This window comes from Pseudophryne corroboree, chromosome 11 (assembly GCF_028390025.1).
Source record: "Pseudophryne corroboree isolate aPseCor3 chromosome 11, aPseCor3.hap2, whole genome shotgun sequence".
NCBI classification, from domain to species: domain Eukaryota; kingdom Metazoa; phylum Chordata; class Amphibia; order Anura; family Myobatrachidae; genus Pseudophryne; species Pseudophryne corroboree.
In genome coordinates this window covers 76,962,169-76,980,239 of record NC_086454.1, presented here as the reverse complement: position 1 = coordinate 76,980,239, position 18,071 = coordinate 76,962,169, and the positions used below count along the sequence as shown (strand labels likewise).

Here is an 18,071-nt window from a genome sequence, read left to right as displayed (position 1 = left end):
CGATAGCGATGTGCGGGCCCGCACACCACTATCGCCGGTGCTAGATTGAGCCTAGCAAGTTGCTCACTTCAGCGCTGTATGAAGTGAGCGCCCCACCCCCAACCCCCCTCGCTCAGCACACATCGCGCTGTGCTGATCTGGGGGAGAGATGTGTGCTGAGCAGTCTGTGATAGATCGCTCAGCACACATTTCTCTAGTGTGTACCCCCCTTTACTCTCTGCACGTTACATCTGCCTCACCTGCAGTTCACCATGGTTTTGCCCAATTGCTAATTTTTTTTTGTTTGCTAACAATTCTGAATAACACCCTATGAGTGTTATTTTTCAACAAGCCCTTACTGTTAAATACTTTACTTTTGTATTTTTACTACCTCAAGAAATGTGAAGCATGTTCTGTTTACAGCATTTTTGTGACCTATTTAGATGCAAATCTGTTCTTAAATGCTTGTAAAATTTGCCACCACTACAGACAAAAAAAAATGAAAGGTGCTAAACATCTTAGTGATATTTGGTGGACCCCTTTCTTTGAAAGTAAAGCATTCATAACCAAGAACCAGAAATAACGACACTGAGACTTGAATTTTGGCAGAAAATTGCTAGCTATTTATTTGTCCCTAACCATTAGGAAACCTGTAAATAAAGAGATTAATTTAATATGCCGCTCCAGCTGGCATATGGTGGCGGCCCAAAAGAACGGCTCAATTAATCTAAATTAACCTTAAATAACTTAACCCTATAAATTTACTAAAAACTTACCATAAACCGGTAATAGGTGACAACTCAACCCCCACAGTGACTACCCACCGCTCCTGGGTGCCCTGCCGCTGCCTTCCCGGACGGGTGGTCAAGCGGCCATAAGTCGATGGAGGTGAGTGCACCTAAACCACAACAAACTGTAAAACACTACAGTTTTCCCTACAATACCAAACTGCCGTTCTTTTCCGCCAACAGCGAAAGACTCATCCCCAACAGTCTTTCGCACCGCCACCATAAACCTACCCTAACTCCTGCAAAGCGAAACCTAGATCCTCCAGAAAAAACATCATCCCCTATTGGATAGATGTACTCCATCGCGCCGGAAAAGGTGGCTGTCTCTGAACCGTATCCTCGGGTGGCGAACCACCCTCCCACCGTGGGACAGCACCCACTTTGCCACCGCTCCGTTCACCTTTTTCCGGGCCTCATCAATCTGGCGACCATCCGCCACACCCCTCCAACACAATCTTGGCACCATCATGGAAAAAACCAACACACAATTGGTCCATGCCGCGGTCACCCTTGCCAGATCCTGTATCATGGCCCACCGCAGATCCAAGGATGTCCTCTTCCCCAAGTCGTTGCCACCTAGATGGACAACCAACACCTTAGGGACTCCATGCTTGCTGGCCTGACTCACTAACCTACTCCTCAGCTCACCCCACATCATTCCTCGCCAGCCAAGCCATCTGACACCCTGTACTCCAAGCAATGCCTGAGACCCTTCCGAGGCCACAAACCTGGCCGCCCAATAAATGTAAGAGTGGCCAACCACCCAAATGGTCAAATTGTCGTCAAACCATCCTGAAGGGAAAAAGAGGGGTAGAATTGATTACTAAGAGGCTTATTAATTGTTTATACTGAAGGATCTGCCAAAAAGAAAACTTTAGATCTCGCTATTGTAGCAGTCACGGCCTAGCCGACTGCACCATGTTTCGTAGCCAATTTAAAAGCGCAATTAAAGACACAAAGGGGGAAGATCAAATAAAACAAACAAAATAAAAAACAGGGGGGGGGGGGGAAGGGGGGTATAAAATGGGAAACGCATGTAATAACTCAGCTGGAGGTGAAACGTAAAGACCTGCTGAGGGACTCTGATTAGACCAAATTAGCCGAATTGTAGATTAGAATTCAGTCCGTCAAGTCAGGCAAAAAATCGCAAATAACTCCAGACCCCCGCTGCCGACTCATGCCAGCAACGGCGAGTAGCTAATCCCTGAGTAGGATAAAACAAAACAAAAGAGGGTAACATCAACAGACGCACAACCATAAATTCACAGAACTGTAACAACATAATACATTGCAAATTTAAACAAAGCACTAAGCGCAAACCGACCGCTCATGTGACGGGGCGAATATATCGTCTATAGCTTGACGACTTCCATCGCCCCACCGCCTGTATTTCAGTTCTGGAGCAACCCGCCGCAGCAGCCGACGTCGCTGCGCCAATGCGAAAGGAATGGGTACCGAAAGCAGTGGGTGGGAGGCCCAAGCCCGCCAAACAGCGACTCAGCATCCATCGAAACTGGTATTTCGTGACTGGCAGCCCATCATAATGCAACAGCCAAGACCCCTCCTTAACGGGTCGCACCACCACGTATTGCCTTGCCAGCCCCACCGGGCAAACGCTCTCCTCCAGCGCTGGGACCATTGTAACCCAGCGTCCTCTCCCCACTTGATCCGTCTTGGAGCGTCGCAACCTGCACAGCAAGGACCTCTCACCCACTACTACGTCTCCGACCAGCATGCGCGAATCTGCTCTCTTGGAAGGCGCTACCAACTCAGAAACTCGAAAGGCCCCGTGGTAAGCCATAGAGAACGCCAAACTAAACAAAAGCGTCTCATACTTGGACGACGCGACTCGCCCAACTGCCTCGATGACGGCCGGCAACAACGCCGCATCGATGGGCCGCCTCCTATCCGGTGGCGACGGCGCGACTCGCGCCCACCCTTTCATTGCCTTCCGCAGAACCTCGCTTTTTGTTACGTCAGGGACGCCTCGCAGCTTGCAGAAAAACGATATGCCTGCCAAATACCGCGAAACCACTGCTCGTGACCTACCGGAGACGTACAGCTCCCACATAAAAGAAAGCATCAGCCTATGCCTGCTCTTACCTTGATGCTGACGCCCCTGGACAAACTCCTCCCATTCACTCCAAGCTTGTCCGTACACCTTGAGCGTGGCCGGCGCGATTGACCGCAACGCTAGACTCTCCAGTCCGGCCCGATCACCTGCCAAACATAACCAGGACAGTGAAAACCTTGCTCTTCGGCCTCAGGTGCCAAATCCCAAAATCTCTCCCACTGTCCTCGCGACAACGCGTCTGCGATTCCGTTTTCCAAACCGGGCACGTGCTGCGCTCGGAACCATAGGTTCCTACGCAAGCATGTCAAAAGCAATTGCCCAAGTACCCCGCAGTACCACTAGCGATTTCGCCCTCTGGTTATTAATCGCATGTACCACGCCCAGATTATCGCACCTGAACACTATGCTGCGGTTAGCTAACCGATCGCCCCAAACTTCCAACGCTACCATAATGGGAAAAAGCTCCAGCAGCACCAGATCTCTTGTAAGACCCTCGCTATGCCAGTTTGCCGGCCAAGATGCCGCGCACCACGATCCCTCCAGAAAACAACCGAATCCAGAGGCACCTGCAGCATCAGTAAAAAGCTGCAAACTCTCGCTGTCCACGGCTGGCGCTTGCCATATGCTCACCCCGTTGAAATCCTCCAGGAACGAAGCCCAGACGGCCAAATCCCTTTTTAATTCCGAGGACAATCGAACGAAATGATGCGGCCTGGCACACCCCGCTGTTGCCCTTTCGAGCTTCCGGCAGAAAACCCTGCCCATCGGTATCACCCGACAAGCAAAATTCAGCATGCCCAGCAAGGACTGCGCCTGCCGCAGCATGACTTTACGCGAGCCGCTGAAACGGCCAATAGTTTCGCGGAGCTTTGACACTTTGTCCTGGGGCAGGCGACACTCTCCCGCCACGGTGTCAATTTCAATCCCCAAAAATGATAGACAGGAGGCCGGACCCTCCGTTTTATCCCTGGCTACCGGGACACCGAAGTGGTAAAAAAGGGCTCGTGTGCTAAACAGCAAGTCGCCGCATCTTGTGTCATTAGCCGGCCCCGCACACAGGAAATCATCGAGGTAATGTGCGATCCCGTGACCGCCTGACGCAGACTCCACGCACCAATGAAGAAAAGTGCTAAAGCGCTCGAAAAACGAGCATGAAACGGAACATCCCATCGGCAGACATTTGTCGATGAAATACTCCGCCCCAATCCGAAAACCCATAAAGCGAAATGAGTCCGGATGCAATGGCATTAATCTAAAGGCTGACTCAACATCAATCTTAGAAAGAGTTAAATAACAATGTCAGTATGTTTTAGAAAATATATGGAATCACTGCATGTTTATTATTGGTCAAGTGGGACCTAATTTCAACTTGTATTTCTAGTGATTACACACTGTGAATCTTGAAAAAGACGCTGCATAGCGTCGAAACGCGTCGACACAGTGTGTTGTTGTGGGTGACAGATTTGACTATCCATAGTGGGGGATAAATAGCTATTGGTATCCGGACCCATTGCTATTGGCTATTAACAACATCCTGCCTTTTCCCACATGGTATGGTTTTTTTCTGTTCACTCTTTTGTTTGTACTCTAATAAAGAGTGTCCTTGTCCTAATTGGATTGTATCTCTGGCTTTGATTTGTTACGAGGGATATTGGGGTCCATCTACCTATATGAAGAGATCGTAAGGCCAACAAAAGAAACCTTTATGAGTTTTCATCACGTCTTACAGAAGTAAGCTTACATGTAAGCGTCCATCACCATAAATCCTGCATATCACGTTGGGTGCCTTGAAAAAGAGGTGGAAGCTTGAACTTTCCAGTTTTGGGACTATATCCACATTTCCATTCCCTGTATTACACAGTGGTGAAAGATCTGGTCTCAATGCAGTATTATACTATGGTGCATTTTTTTCTTTTTCATATTGAATGAACTACATCGGTCCACTGTGGCAAAACTGAATTTTCTGGACATTGAGCGCAAAAGTGAGATCGTACTTTTTTCTTTTTTTTTAGACCCAACCATTTACCCATAGTTTCCAACTTAACTGGCGTTGGTGCTCTGCTGAGCAGTCCCGCTCGCGGCCTGCTTAGGGTAGGGTTGTTTCCCCCGATTGCCTTGTCGTCCCCCTTTGAAGCAAGAGGAGGCTGGGTGGGTTCCACCGCACTGCTGGCAAGAGTGGCGAAAACGACACTGTTTGCCAAATGAACATGTTCCGCTGTTAAAAGCGAAGCATTTCCCCCGAGGGGCAGACCGCCCGCTCATGCGAACGGCCAACCCGCCTGTCTTGGTAAATCCCCCGTCCGCGCCCGTTCCCTGCGCTGACGACCCCCCGCGGCGCCCACCCGTTCCCTGCTTCTGGGTCTCTTCCTCCCGCTGGGATGCCCGGGTCACTTTGAGCCAGACCTCCACGTCTTTGAACCCAAAGTCCATGACCCGTAACCCGTCCTGCTTCTCCCGAAACTCTTGGTCATATCGCCGCCATTCCGAGCCCGGGGATGTGCGCTGCATGTCGTGCACGAGATGAAGGTACCGGATGATATTCATGTGTTCTTCCGGCCTGTCCTCCAAATAGCAAGCCGCAAACACCCAAAACCCGGCCAGCCAGTTATCAAAAGACCTGAAAGCTTCTGCCCCCATGCCCTTCGTAGCGGCCGCCGCTTTGTAATCCTTCTTCATGGCCTTAGTCAAACCGAATAAGTCCACAAAGTCACCCCTACGTATCTTTTTGCGGCAGCTGTCTCGCAGCCCCCGCATAACTGCGGTGTACTCGCAGCGCACTACCCCCGGCAGGTCTCGCCTCTTCTTTGCCCTACGCTCCTCTTCACTAATTCGCCTGCGCCGCTTCCGCCTTTTCTGCTGTTTTGCTGCCCTTTTGGCAAGTTTCTCGGCCTCCTTCCTTGCCCTAGCAGTACTATCAGCATCGGACGCTTGCGACGCCAAAGAGGAGGATGAGGAGGAGGACGAAGAGCTACGCGAACTCGAGCTTGCGGTGGAAATTGAAATAGACTGTACCAACTCACCGGATGCCGTCGACCTCTCCGACCCGGATTGTTCGTCGTCTTCATTCCAATCGTCGTCAACCGCAAAGTCTGCCGAATCCCTTTCACCTTGGTCCTCTGTGGAAGACAAAACAAAAGAGGGCCCGGCCCGCGCATGCGGCGCACGCCGGGCACCCCGTGTGGAATGCGCCGTGGCCGTGTTCCCCTGCCGCTCACGGTCTGATCCTAGCTCCAGCTCCGCCGCGGCAGCCCCCAGCTCTCGGCAGGCTCGTGCCACTCGCTGCGCCGCTGATGCCCTGACATTGCCTGACCCCCTGCGTCCCGCAGCTTGGCCGAAATCCGCCGTTGCCCTAGGGGAGGCCACTGCAGCTAATGGCCCCAGAGCCTCCACCACCGTGGCCAGCGCCGACGCTATGGCCCCAGGAGGATCCCATGCGGCGCGACCTCCGGAAACACCGCCCGGAGGACGACCGGTCCTTGGTTGGGCGCGAGCCCGTGCCCACCGACCGCCCGACGCGCCCCGGGGATCCTGCCCCTCATGCTCTAACCCGAAGGCAAGAGCCCCCCGGCCGGCCCAGTCGCTCTCCCTTTCCGATCCTTCCCCTTCCCTATCCAGGGAAGGAGAAGAATCTCCTGGTCCTGGGGAGGACCCGCTGTCGTGCGCAGCGGCCTGGGCCGCGGCCCTGCGGCCGCTGACCCATTCTCTGTCTCCCCTCCTGCCGCGGGACCCGGTGCGTCCTGCGACGGTCACAGGGACCTGCTGCCCCCCCGCGCGTGCTCCCCCGCGTGTCACCTGACCCGCGGAGAGTGCACCCGCATGCTGCTGGCGGCCACCCCTTGCTGGTCCTGCTGTGCCCCCATCACTCTTTGCCCTGTCCATGCGCCCAGCGCTGCCTCCCCGAGGCACACGCTGCACCCCCCTAAACCTGTCTCTCCCCCTGCCGAACTCCGGCATCCGGGGAGAAGAAGAATGTGACCCGTGCAATGCTGGCGCCGCTGCGCGCGCATGTGCGCGGCCAGCGGCGTCCGGAGCGAGCGTGGGCGCGCGCGCACCTCACGTCCTCCCGGACCGCTCCTCCTCTCCGGCCGCCGCGCGAGGCTCCTGTATAGTCCCCGCGCGGCGACCGCCAGCTCCCTCAACCATCCTCTCCCCCCGCCCGGCCCGAACAGCCGACCGCGGCGGGGAAGGAGAGACCGTGTCTGACGCACTCGGGCGCCCCCCGCGGCGCGCACGCGCGCGCCCGCAATGATCCCGGGCTCGGCGGCTCCCGACGGGGACGGCCGCCGCCCGCTGACACTCGAGCGGCATGCAGGGACCACTGGTCCCCCACGCCGCCCTCGTCTGGCCGGAGTGCCCGACTCGGCACCCGGCGGCGAGTCCGCCCGGGCCCCGCCAGCGCTGCCTACGGGCGCATTTGATGAGGCCCCAGGGGACGGAGCCCCGTCCCCTATGCCGCCCACCGCCGCCTCAGGGCCCGCTCGGCCGTCCGACCCACGGTACCGAGCCGGGGCCCTTAGCACGCGCTGGGGGCGAGCGGACATGCCAGCAGACACAATACCGGGAGGGTTAAGTAAATTCAAATACTAAAGGGATACTGGAGAGGAGAGTACCAAGAGAGGGTCAGACTATATACTAGCGACACAGCAATATTCAGCCCAATAAAACAAGATTTGCTGGCACTGCAGCACTCACCAAACCAAATCACCAAGAGACTTAAGATGGCTTCACCTTCCCTATATATATCAAGCCCTCCCCCTAAAGAAGGCTGTACTTTCCTCACAGCTAGGTCCACCCCTCCCCAGATGTTTAACTCTTTTCTCTCCTATGCAGTCAATACTCTCTCCTTAGGAGAGATTGCAGGACCTGGATCAGACGAAGAGAAGCCTCCGTCACCAACAGCTATACAGTATCTTTATAGGAATGAGAAAGAGACCTAGATACTTGCACACGTTAAGAGAGGGGGAGCTTGGATTTACTATAGCTGCAGGAGACTGAGCTCCAAGCTAATATACATTAAGACCTAAGTAAATGATCTTGGTATATCCCACTCTGATACCTGGATCTGGGTGTGTCTTGTGTAGCAGGAGTGCGCCAACGTCCTCCTTGGCTCCTTATAATGTGTTTTCAACTTTTATTGCCGGATTCCTTTATCGTTCAGAAATCTGCATAAAGCAATGTAGTGTAACAAGTTCTTCTCGTGGGGCCTTAAAAAGCACAATCTCCCTTAATTACTTTTATTGGAGGATCCCTGCTGTGTAAATTGAGATTTTGTGCGGTTGCAACAAACTATGATGCCGAGTTTCATTAACTTCTCTAATGCTAATGTGAATTTTGTTGCCCCCTTTGGTGCAGAATGTGTTAACAGGACTGGTGTGTAAAGATGCATAGGGAGGCATTCTGCGTAGACATTCTAATCTGCATTGCAATATAAATAAATACATTAGCTACTTTTACTTTACAAACTCAAAGTGAAAGGATACATGGTTTGTGTGATGAAAGGGTTAATGACTTAGCGAGATACTTAGCAAGTGGCTGTTGCCGTCTTAATGGGGTTTTCCACCTTCAGACGAATGTAATTAATTGATTTATATACATTGCTGTAAGTTTATTCCATCTATTTGTGATTTTCTCTAAAACCTCTGTCACCTTGGCAGTGCTGTATTTTTCCTCTACACTTGGGTACACCACAGATCTGCTCTGGCGGACTAGTTTGCCTCATATGTCCAACTTTATATTATCCACAGAACAGTGAATACAGACCATCTCACCTGGTAAATGGCCTTTGGCAGTCGGCAACGTAAGGAAGCTAGTTGGATCATGCCATGATTTTAGTGGTAGTTGCTAATGTAAACCAATAAATCAAGGTTGTCTGCAGGTAGAGGATTCCCTATATAGGATTGAAAATGGGAACGTGGTCTGGTGTATATGGAGGGAGCGATTTGTCTTTAGCACTGCCCAAGGCTAGTGGGATTTAAGCTGCCACTGCCCCCTCATATTTCTTACCTAGTTGCGGACACAGCAGACTGATTGAATTTTGGGCACAATGCAACGAGTAGCCGGACAGCTCCAGATAATCTTGTACCATAAAGAACCTGTGACTTTGACTGCTCTGCAAAGACTGGTGTATAAACGGCCTCACCTGCTCTCCCTGAGGAACGTCTCTTCTCCCTTCTATCCAGACAGTTTGTGTAGTAATTGATGTTCATTTTTATTGATTCTCTACATTAACTGTAGAACGAAGTGGCTCTTAAACTCTAAGAGCCATCAATTAGCAGTGACTTCATTGCTGGGCCTTCCTTTGAGTTTCGGAGAGTGCGGTGTTCTTAACCTTTGCGTTGCCATCGGACTTCCTATTCTCAGGGTACCGGACACTGCGGAGTGTATTGCAGGGTATTAAATATGGCCTTTACCCCTATGTAAGCTGACTGCCTGTTTATTCCGACAATCTTGGTTTCTTGAGAAAACCTTGCGACCTGAAGCAGATCATTGCTTTGAGTGCACATGTTGTCTGCACATTGGGAGATGCAGCTACAGAAACGTTCATTGCCCAGAGAAGGCAGAAAGTTTGATTATTAAGAACTTGTGACTTCACCGAGATACAAAGTGACTCAGCGATGTCAACGGGTAACTCTAAAACAGGCTGCATTCTGTTTCAGGCTTTCAATTCAGCCTGATGTATGAAGCCTTGGAGAGAGGTAAAACGGATAGAGCTAAAGTACGGTACCCGCAAATCAGCTCCTAAATGTCATTTTACAGGCTGTGCTTGGTTGGTTGATACTTTATCTCTTTCCACTATCTCTCTCTGCAAGTCTTGATACATCTCCCCCCTCACTTAAAGTGAGTTTGCGATGTATAGACTACAGGCACTATTCTATATGGAAGCCGTTAGCTTCCCGACAGACGGGATCCTGGCAGTCGATATACAGACGTCGGGATACCGAAGTAGGAGGCAATGTCGGTGTTAAGATACCGACTCCGCACAGGATGGTAGCGTCACATTACCGACAGCCAGCATTCCGATCGTCCGGACAGTGGGACGCGTTGGCGTCCTGCCGCTTGGGGGGTGGGAGTTTAGGTATAGGCAGAAGAAGGGGGGGGGGGGGTTAGGCTACAGGGTCGGGAAGGTTAGGGCCCGGGGAGGGAGGGTTAGAGTTAGGGACAATAGTAGGGGAGGTTAGGGTTAGGCATCAGAGAGGGTTAGGTTTAGGCAGCGGGGAAGGGAGGGTTACGGTTGGGCACCAAGCGGGGAGTGTTAAGGGTTAGACACCACCGGGGAGGGTTAGTTTTAGGGTAGGGGCAGAGGAGGGTTAGGAGCCTTACTGGGGGGCTGTTGGGATTCTGACGGACAGGATGCCGGTGTCTGTATTTTAAACACCGGCATCCCGTCCATCGGCAAATCATACTGATCCCATTCTATAAACACCCCCAACGTTAAAAACACAGTAGTGGCCCTCATTCCGAGTTGTTCGCTCGTTCTTTTTCATCGCATCGCAGTGAAAATCCGCTTAGTACGCATGCGCAAAGTTCGCACTGCGACTGCGCCAAGTAACTTTACTACGAAGAAAGTATTTTTACTCACGGCTTTTTCTTCGCTCCGGCGATCGTAATGTGATTGACAGGAAATGGGTGTTACTGGGCGGAAACACGGCGTTTCAGGGGCGTGTGGCTGAAAACGCTACCGTTTCCAGAAAAAACGCAGGAGTGGCCGGAGAAACGGTGGGAGTGCCTGGGCGAACGCTGGGTGTGTTTGTGACGTCAACCAGGAACGACAAGCACTGAACTGATCGCACAGGCAGAGTAAGTCTGGAGCTACTCTGAAACTGCTAAGTAGTTAGTAATCGCAATATTGCGAATACATCGGTCGCAATTTTAAGAAGCTAAGATTCACTCCCAGTAGGCGGCGGCTTAGCGTGTGTAACTCTGCTAAATTCGCCTTGCGACCGATCAACTCGGAATGAGGGCCTGTATACCGAAGTTATTAGACAGTGTGTTTCTGTGACTGTTTAATAAAGATTTTGTGCCACTTGGATGACTTCTGGAGATGAGGCTGACCTGCTCATATAGATGCCGATGGCCATTCCATTTAAATAAAAGATGTATAAATGAATGGCATATAAAAATAAATGAAACACAAAGTTATTAGTATTAAAAAAGAAAAAAATAAGTACTGTAACATAATCTTCCCAAATTTCTACGTAGGTTGCAGTCTCTCACAATATATGCTTATAGGCGTGCCTGTCCACACTTGTTGTGCCGGGCAACACACAAGCTGCTGCCAGGCACCGATCTGTGGCATGTGACCAGGGGGTGGAGCAGAGCATTGTGGGAAAAATCAGGAAGAAGACTGTCTTTTCCCTGCCTTTCTCCAGTGCAGGTAGACACAATGCCATCCAGAGATGGCGTCATGTTTTAAACAACATGCGGAATGCATCAAGCATCGCATTTTGCACGTGACGCATCCGACCACTCATAGCAAGTACAGTATAGTAGCATTCACTAAAGCCATATGCTTGAAAAAAAATACAAAGGACAGCATTCCCAATAAGAGCTGTCCTGTGCTGTGCAAGGACTTCCGGGTTTATGACCCAGGAGTCCTTCTTGCCATACGTCAGATGACGTACACACCACAGGGGACAATGGAAGCGATACGATTGGATCCCTCTCAGTGCATATTGCGGAAAGAAGCTTATAGCCTTCTATTAGCCAACGCCATTTACAGATTGCATTGCCTACTGGGTCCGAAATCAGGAATATATCACATTCCAGAGCTTGATGCATAAGAAAAATTTGTCCAAACCTCAGAAAACTGCATTTTCGGTGGTTTGATTGCATTATTGCCTTTTGATGTATTTTGCCCCATATTAGAGAAGCAGACCTACACAGCCCCCATTGCTACCTCTGTGTAATAAGCCAAACGCAAACGAAGCAGAATCTGTGATCCGATTAGTACATACAGGAAAATGCAAAAAAAAGAAAAGCTTTTGTTTTAGGAAAAAAATCAGTTTTATGCCTTTTATAAATAGTCCCCTAGGGGGGGGTTATTCAGGTTTGTTAGCAAACCAAAAAAGCAAGCAACTGGGCAAAACCATGTTGCACTGCAGGTGTGGCAGAAGTAACATGTGCAGAGAGATTTAGATTTGGGTGGGTTATATTGTTTCTGTGCAGGGTAAATACTGACTGCTTAATTTCTATACTGCAAATTTCATTTCAGTCTGAACACACCCCACCCAAATCTAATAGGCCTTACACACTGGTCGATCTAACTGAAAGATATGAACGATCTCGTTCATTATTGAACGAGATACCGTTTATCGCTTGTGCCTCCACACTGAAAGATATGAACGATGCGCGGCCCCGCCCTCGTTCATCGCTGGTGCCCCGTCGGCTGTGCATGCAGGCCAATATGGACGATCTCGTCCATATTTGCCGGCACTTCTATGGAGCCGGGTGACGGGGGGAGTGCAGGAACTTCACTCCCCCCGTCACTGCTCCCCCGCCGCCGGGTCGGCCGTATCCGCCGTCTGGCAGCTCGGCAGAGGATCGTTAAATATGTAGGGCCCTTAACTCTCTCTGCACATGTTACATCTCATCCCACCGCCAGTGCAACATGGTTTTGCCCAGTTGTTAGCTTTTTTGGTTTGCTAACAAACCTGAATAAGGCCCTATAGCTTTACTGTCTGATTAGTTGTGCGCTAGGCTGCATACTAAAAAAGAAAATAAAAAAAATCACTATTTTCACAGTAATGACTTTAATACATGATATAAATGCAATAGTCTTTCCCCTCACTTCTCAGCGATCATTACTAGAGATAGTATTTCATTCTGCTTTACTTGCCTGAGATGTAAAATGGTGTGCATGTCAGGAAATCAATGCCTATTGCCAATTATTTGAACTATTAGAAGCTTTTAGCCTGTTAATGATGATAGGTGTCAATCTGTTACAATTACCATTTCAGTTGTTGCCACACGACTGATATAGGAAAACGCTAATCGCATAACAGCTCGCCTGCTTCCCACTGAGGAGAAAAGGTCAGCCACCCAGATACCATATAGCAATGTCCCTTGCAGGAACGTGAGGTGGTACACCTGTGCCTTATAACAAGAGATAAAAGCCGAAAGTGATTGGGTAAATGGTATGGCAGTGGTATAAGGAAACCCTTTCCAATATTTTGCTGGCTAAATGAGAAAAAATGCAATTAGGTAAGAGGCTGCAGAAAGAAAGAAAAAAAAAACGAAATAAGAGACGAAGATAAGGCAACGGCAAAATAATTAGGTTACTGCCGGGAAGAACCTGGGAGGAACTCTCAGGAATAAAGTTAATTCTATAACCCTTGCTTTTATAAATCAAACTGCAAGGGTAAGAAAATGTTAATTATCTTACAGAGACCCCAAAAATGCGGCTTTCCAGCAGAAGACAAAGAAGAAGGTTCCTTAAAAGCATTCTGTAGGCTTTTAATGGAGGGTGTTATATTACAGATATTATAATAAACCTTTCATGAATTATGATTTCCTGCAAGACTAAGTAAAACCCTCAGTGATTCCAGAATACGATACACCGCTTTCTCTTATTCCGTCTCTCCTTTTATATGCATTAGGTTTTCGGGACTGGGTACCAAAAGAGTTACAGAGGGTCGGCTGTGTAGAGCTGCTTAACACTGTGCAGAGGAGAGTCCGACCTAAGCTGCATGTATTTGGTGGAATCCATGAAGGTCAGTAATATGTAATAAATGGTCAACGTGTGAAACCTTCTATCAATGTTTGGGGGTCTATTTACTAAGCCGTGGATGGAGAGAAAGTACCTACCAACCAACTAACTAGCTCCTCACTCATGTTTCAAACACACAAGCTGGTTTGTACTTTAGCTCTCCTCAAGGTTTGATACCTCTTCCCCAAAGACTCTAATATCAGTGCGGCACTTCAGGAACAAAATTATTATCACACTGGTTCCTACTCCTAGTTTTATTGATAGGATTTTGTCTTTTGATTCTTTCCTCAAAATGTCTACCGTCATTGTTTAAGTGACAAGTGTTTAGTAATACATTTGTGTTACATAGAGCTTATGTAGTCATGTGACCGGCGGTCAGGAGACCACTTGTCACAATACCGGCACCTACATCCCGCCCCCTCACTATCCCAATGGTCGGCAAGCTGACCAAGAGGGACTATTCCCACTCGTGGGTGTCCATGACACCCATAGGGGGAGATTCAGTTGCTTGAAAAGTCAGTTGGGTGTCTGTTTTTACCTGTCTATTAGATAGGAAAAAACAATCGCCCAACCGACTCTTCAAACATTTGAATTCCCCCCATAGAGTGGGAATAAAACCTGTAGCGATCGCATATCCCGTCGTCGGTACTGTGACCTGTACATAACCAACCCAGAATAACTCATCCTAAATAGTTGGATAGAAGGATGTGTGCTAGGATATGTTTCCCACAAAATACCGACAGCGGGATCCCAACAGATCCCCGGCAGTAAGTACAGGGGTTAGGGTAAGGCTGTGGAAGTGGAGGAGGTTAGGATTAGGGGTAGGGTTCGAATACACCAGGATTTGTTGAGATTTTGACCAACAGGATTTTCATTGCAGGGATTCCGTACCCAACCCCTTAGAACTGTAGTTGTTACTTGCACACAGATCCTCCATCATTGCATCTAGATCACAGGTTCTCAAACTCTGTCCTCAGGACCCCACACAGTGCACGTGTTGCAGGTCTCCTCACAGAATCACAAGTGAAATAATTAGTTCCACCTGCAGACCTTTTAAAATGTGTCAGTGAGTAATTAATACACCTGTGCACCTGCTGGGTTACCTGCAAAACGTGCACTGTGTGGGGTCCTGAGGACCGAGTTTGAGAACCTGTGATCTAGATGTATGGACATTATAGGAGGTTGATGACGCGCCTTAGGCTATACAGCATAGGTCTGCAAACTCGGTCTTCATTACCCCACACAGTGCATGTTTTACAGGTAACCCAGCAGGTGCACTGGTGTATTAATTACTCACAGACACATTTTAAAAATCCGCAGGTGGAGTTAATTATTTCACTTGTGATTCTGTGAGGAGACCTGCAAAACATGCACTGTGTGGGGTAATTTGGACCGAGTTTGCAGACCTATGCTATACAGCAGAGCTGGCCAAACCAGTCCTCGAGATCTACCAACAGTTCACATTTTCCAGACCACCTAGCTGGTGCACAGGTGTAGTCATTACTAATTAAGATGTGCTGCATTCATTCCTAACTGACAATTCTACAGATCTACAGGAGGCCTAGAAAATATGAACTGTTGGTAGATCTCGAGGACCGGTTTGGCCAGCCCTGCTATACAGGGTCCGGCTGCCAAACAAGAGGGGGAAGGCATCCAAATATGGAAGTTGCTTTCAAAATGAGGAATAACATTCCCTGCGTAATTGGACAATAGAAAAGTGAGCCAGTTGGTGATAGTTTTTGAGCTTATTTAGGCTGCATGTTGTGTTTGCAAGGACCTGAAAATGAAAGCTCCTTAACTTGTTTAAATAGGATTACCAGTCAACTTTATTTCCATGCCGTAGCTTATAGCAATCAGCCTTAGAGCTTGTGTTGTAGTTACTGTAATACACACAAATGACGTACATGTATAACATTCCTCCTGCAGGTTACGGGATTATGACAGATGGTTACACAACATACGTCAATGCCTCAACGTGTACAGTCAGCTTTCAACCAACCAACTCACCAATTATTTTTGACCTTCCCAATCCCCAAGTATCATGAAGACTCTACGCACACCTGGGATGAATGGGTCTATAAACTGACTTTTTTTGGTTTCATAATAAAACAACTATCTTGCCCTTTGTAACCATTTCCAGATAATGGATTTTTTTTTTTTTTTTTTACCATTTATGCTGGTACAAAGAAAACCAACCTGATATAAAAAAAAATAAAAAATAAAAATCAGTTTCTGGTTTAAAAATAGCAACTTTTAAGTTTAATTTATCACCCATTGCTGTGTCCTCAGAATGCTATTGTAAATTGTATATATCACAGGAGGTTCACCAAACTATACAGTATATAACATTAATATAACAAAAATAAATAATAAAAAAAAGCTTTTTTTATTTTTATTTTGTACCACCGGAATTTGCACAATTTATTTGTTTTTAGTGTTTGTATTTTTTTTTTTTAACTGTTATAGAATTTGTGAGATCTTTCTACCACCTAACGGTGCATTTTCCAATGATTTTCCCCATTTATTCTTAGCTTATGAAAACCTTTTTTTGTACACTTATTTTTTAATCCATTTATGTGTTGTTGTTGTTGTTGTTGTTGTTGTTGGTTTTTTTTATTATATATATTTTTTTTTTGCACGTGTAATTTTTATTAAATTATTTTTATCTTTATTATGTATGGGGCTGAAGCAGCTGTAAAGAAACGTTCTGCCATACATTAAGACATGTAAATGCAGACTCCTTTTAAATATGGATTTATATATATATATAAGTATTTTTTGTGTGTGGGATTTATTATTGGCGGTATCTCCTGTACACAGCACACCTAAATTATGAAGGATGGGATACACTTGCAAGTGTCCTTTTCTGCAGAGGTATCCGTGTGCAGTTTTAGGCATGTGTTGAATGAAACGAATACAATCAAGACAAGAAGCTCTTTGTTGCTCTTTTTTTAAGCACTGTTGAGTCCCTCTCTCCCCAATTCCTCTACCCAATTTTCTGTCCCCTTTCATATGTTGCACTGTGTGTAAATGCAATCTTGCTAGCACAAAAATATTGTTGCAAATTTACTTGGACCTCTGTAAATGCTTTGTCCTGTTATTTTTTCTTTTCTTTTTTGTTAATTTTTTCGTTTTCCTTTTTCATTTTTGCTACCTTGTTAATGGACTTTAGAAAACCAGTGGTTTCTTTTAAATTTATTGTGATATTATATATCTAGCGCCTTTATATGCAAATAAAATTGCAAGATTTTTAAATATGGTGCATGACTTGATAATATATCTTTTTTGCTTTATAGTTATGTATTTCAGACTGTTACATGCCCCAAAAATGTAACTAGATTACCTATTTTAAAGGCCTGCCGGTAGATGCCTGCCTTCACATTACATATTGGGCATACTTTCCACGGAAAGAAGCACCATAACACCTTTTGAGACACCTGTGCTGCTGATAGACCCACCGACCTCACCAGTGGCAGAAGTACTGCTGCAGAGGGGTGTGGTGGCTATGTGGCCTGAATACGAGAGGAGCGGGGGCGGTAATTCTAGTCTAGTGGCCTTGACCTGCTGAGCATACGCCGGGGGGGGGGGGGGGGGGGCCACAAGGATCTACAGTTATTCTCTTGACCAGCACAAAAAAAAGATTTCTGATTGTGCCTGGTAGTTAGTGAGTGCTACTCTGTTTCTTGTCATGTGAGGTGTATCTGGTTGCTATGGGTAGTTGTCACAGCACCTTTTATATGAGAAGCACTTAAATCATAAACCTGTTTCAACATTCTAAATATTGATAGGCAAAAAGTGACTATCTTATAATGCAACCTGCTTAGTTGCTGCAGTTCATTGGGTACACTCTCTGGCGGAGTATCTGACACTTTCCTGACAGTTACATATGTGCTCCATTGTAATAGTTTGTGTAAAATTAACATTTTATAAAAATTACTGACTCATGCACCACATATAGTCAGGGGCGGATCCAGAATAAAATGACAAGGAGGGGGGGGGGGGGGAACAATGACAGGGGAAGAGATGGGGGGTGTTACTTGGATGCACCCCTGTGAAAGTGGGCGTAGCCGCACAGCAAGGGCCTGGCCTCAAAGGGAATGCCATATGCATATGATGGGGAGAGGTTGATGCCTTGAAGAGGCAGAGGGTGATGGAGAGATAGTGATGCAGGGGTTAGGCGGTAGGTGACGGGGATAGATAGGAGACGCCAGGAAATGGGTGACGGGGGGGGCAATGGGAGACGTAGAGAATGACTAAGAGAGGCAGTGGGTGACAGGAAAGGGTGATGGGGAAAGGAAGTGTGTGATGGAGAAAGTGACAGGGTGAGGCAGTGGGTGACAGGAAAGGGTGATTGGGAAAGGTTGTGTGTGATGGAGAAGGTGACATGGAGAGGCAGTGGGTGATAGGGAGAAGCAGGAGGTGATTCCTTGGAGAGGCAGAGGGTGGCAGGAAGAGATAATAGGAGACGTATAGGCAGTGGGCAACAGGGAGATAGTGGGTGACTTGAGAGGCAGTATATTACAGC

At 48.0% G+C, this 18,071-nt stretch overlaps 1 protein-coding gene across 7 annotated transcripts in view; it reads left to right on the top strand.

The window, feature by feature from the left end:
- Positions 1-16,801, top strand: part of MPPED2 (metallophosphoesterase domain containing 2) — a 340,523-nt gene extending 323,722 nt beyond the window's left edge. For all 7 annotated transcript variants that reach the window (XM_063944428.1, XM_063944431.1, XM_063944429.1 and 4 more), the window contains exons 6-7: positions 13,437-13,550; positions 15,473-16,801. In XM_063944428.1, the coding sequence (XP_063800498.1) occupies positions 13,437-13,550; positions 15,473-15,591 (233 nt within the window). In that variant the 3' untranslated portion in view covers positions 15,592-16,801. The remainder of the gene's footprint in view (positions 1-13,436; positions 13,551-15,472) is intronic.
- The last annotated feature ends 1,270 nt before the right edge of the window (positions 16,802-18,071 follow it).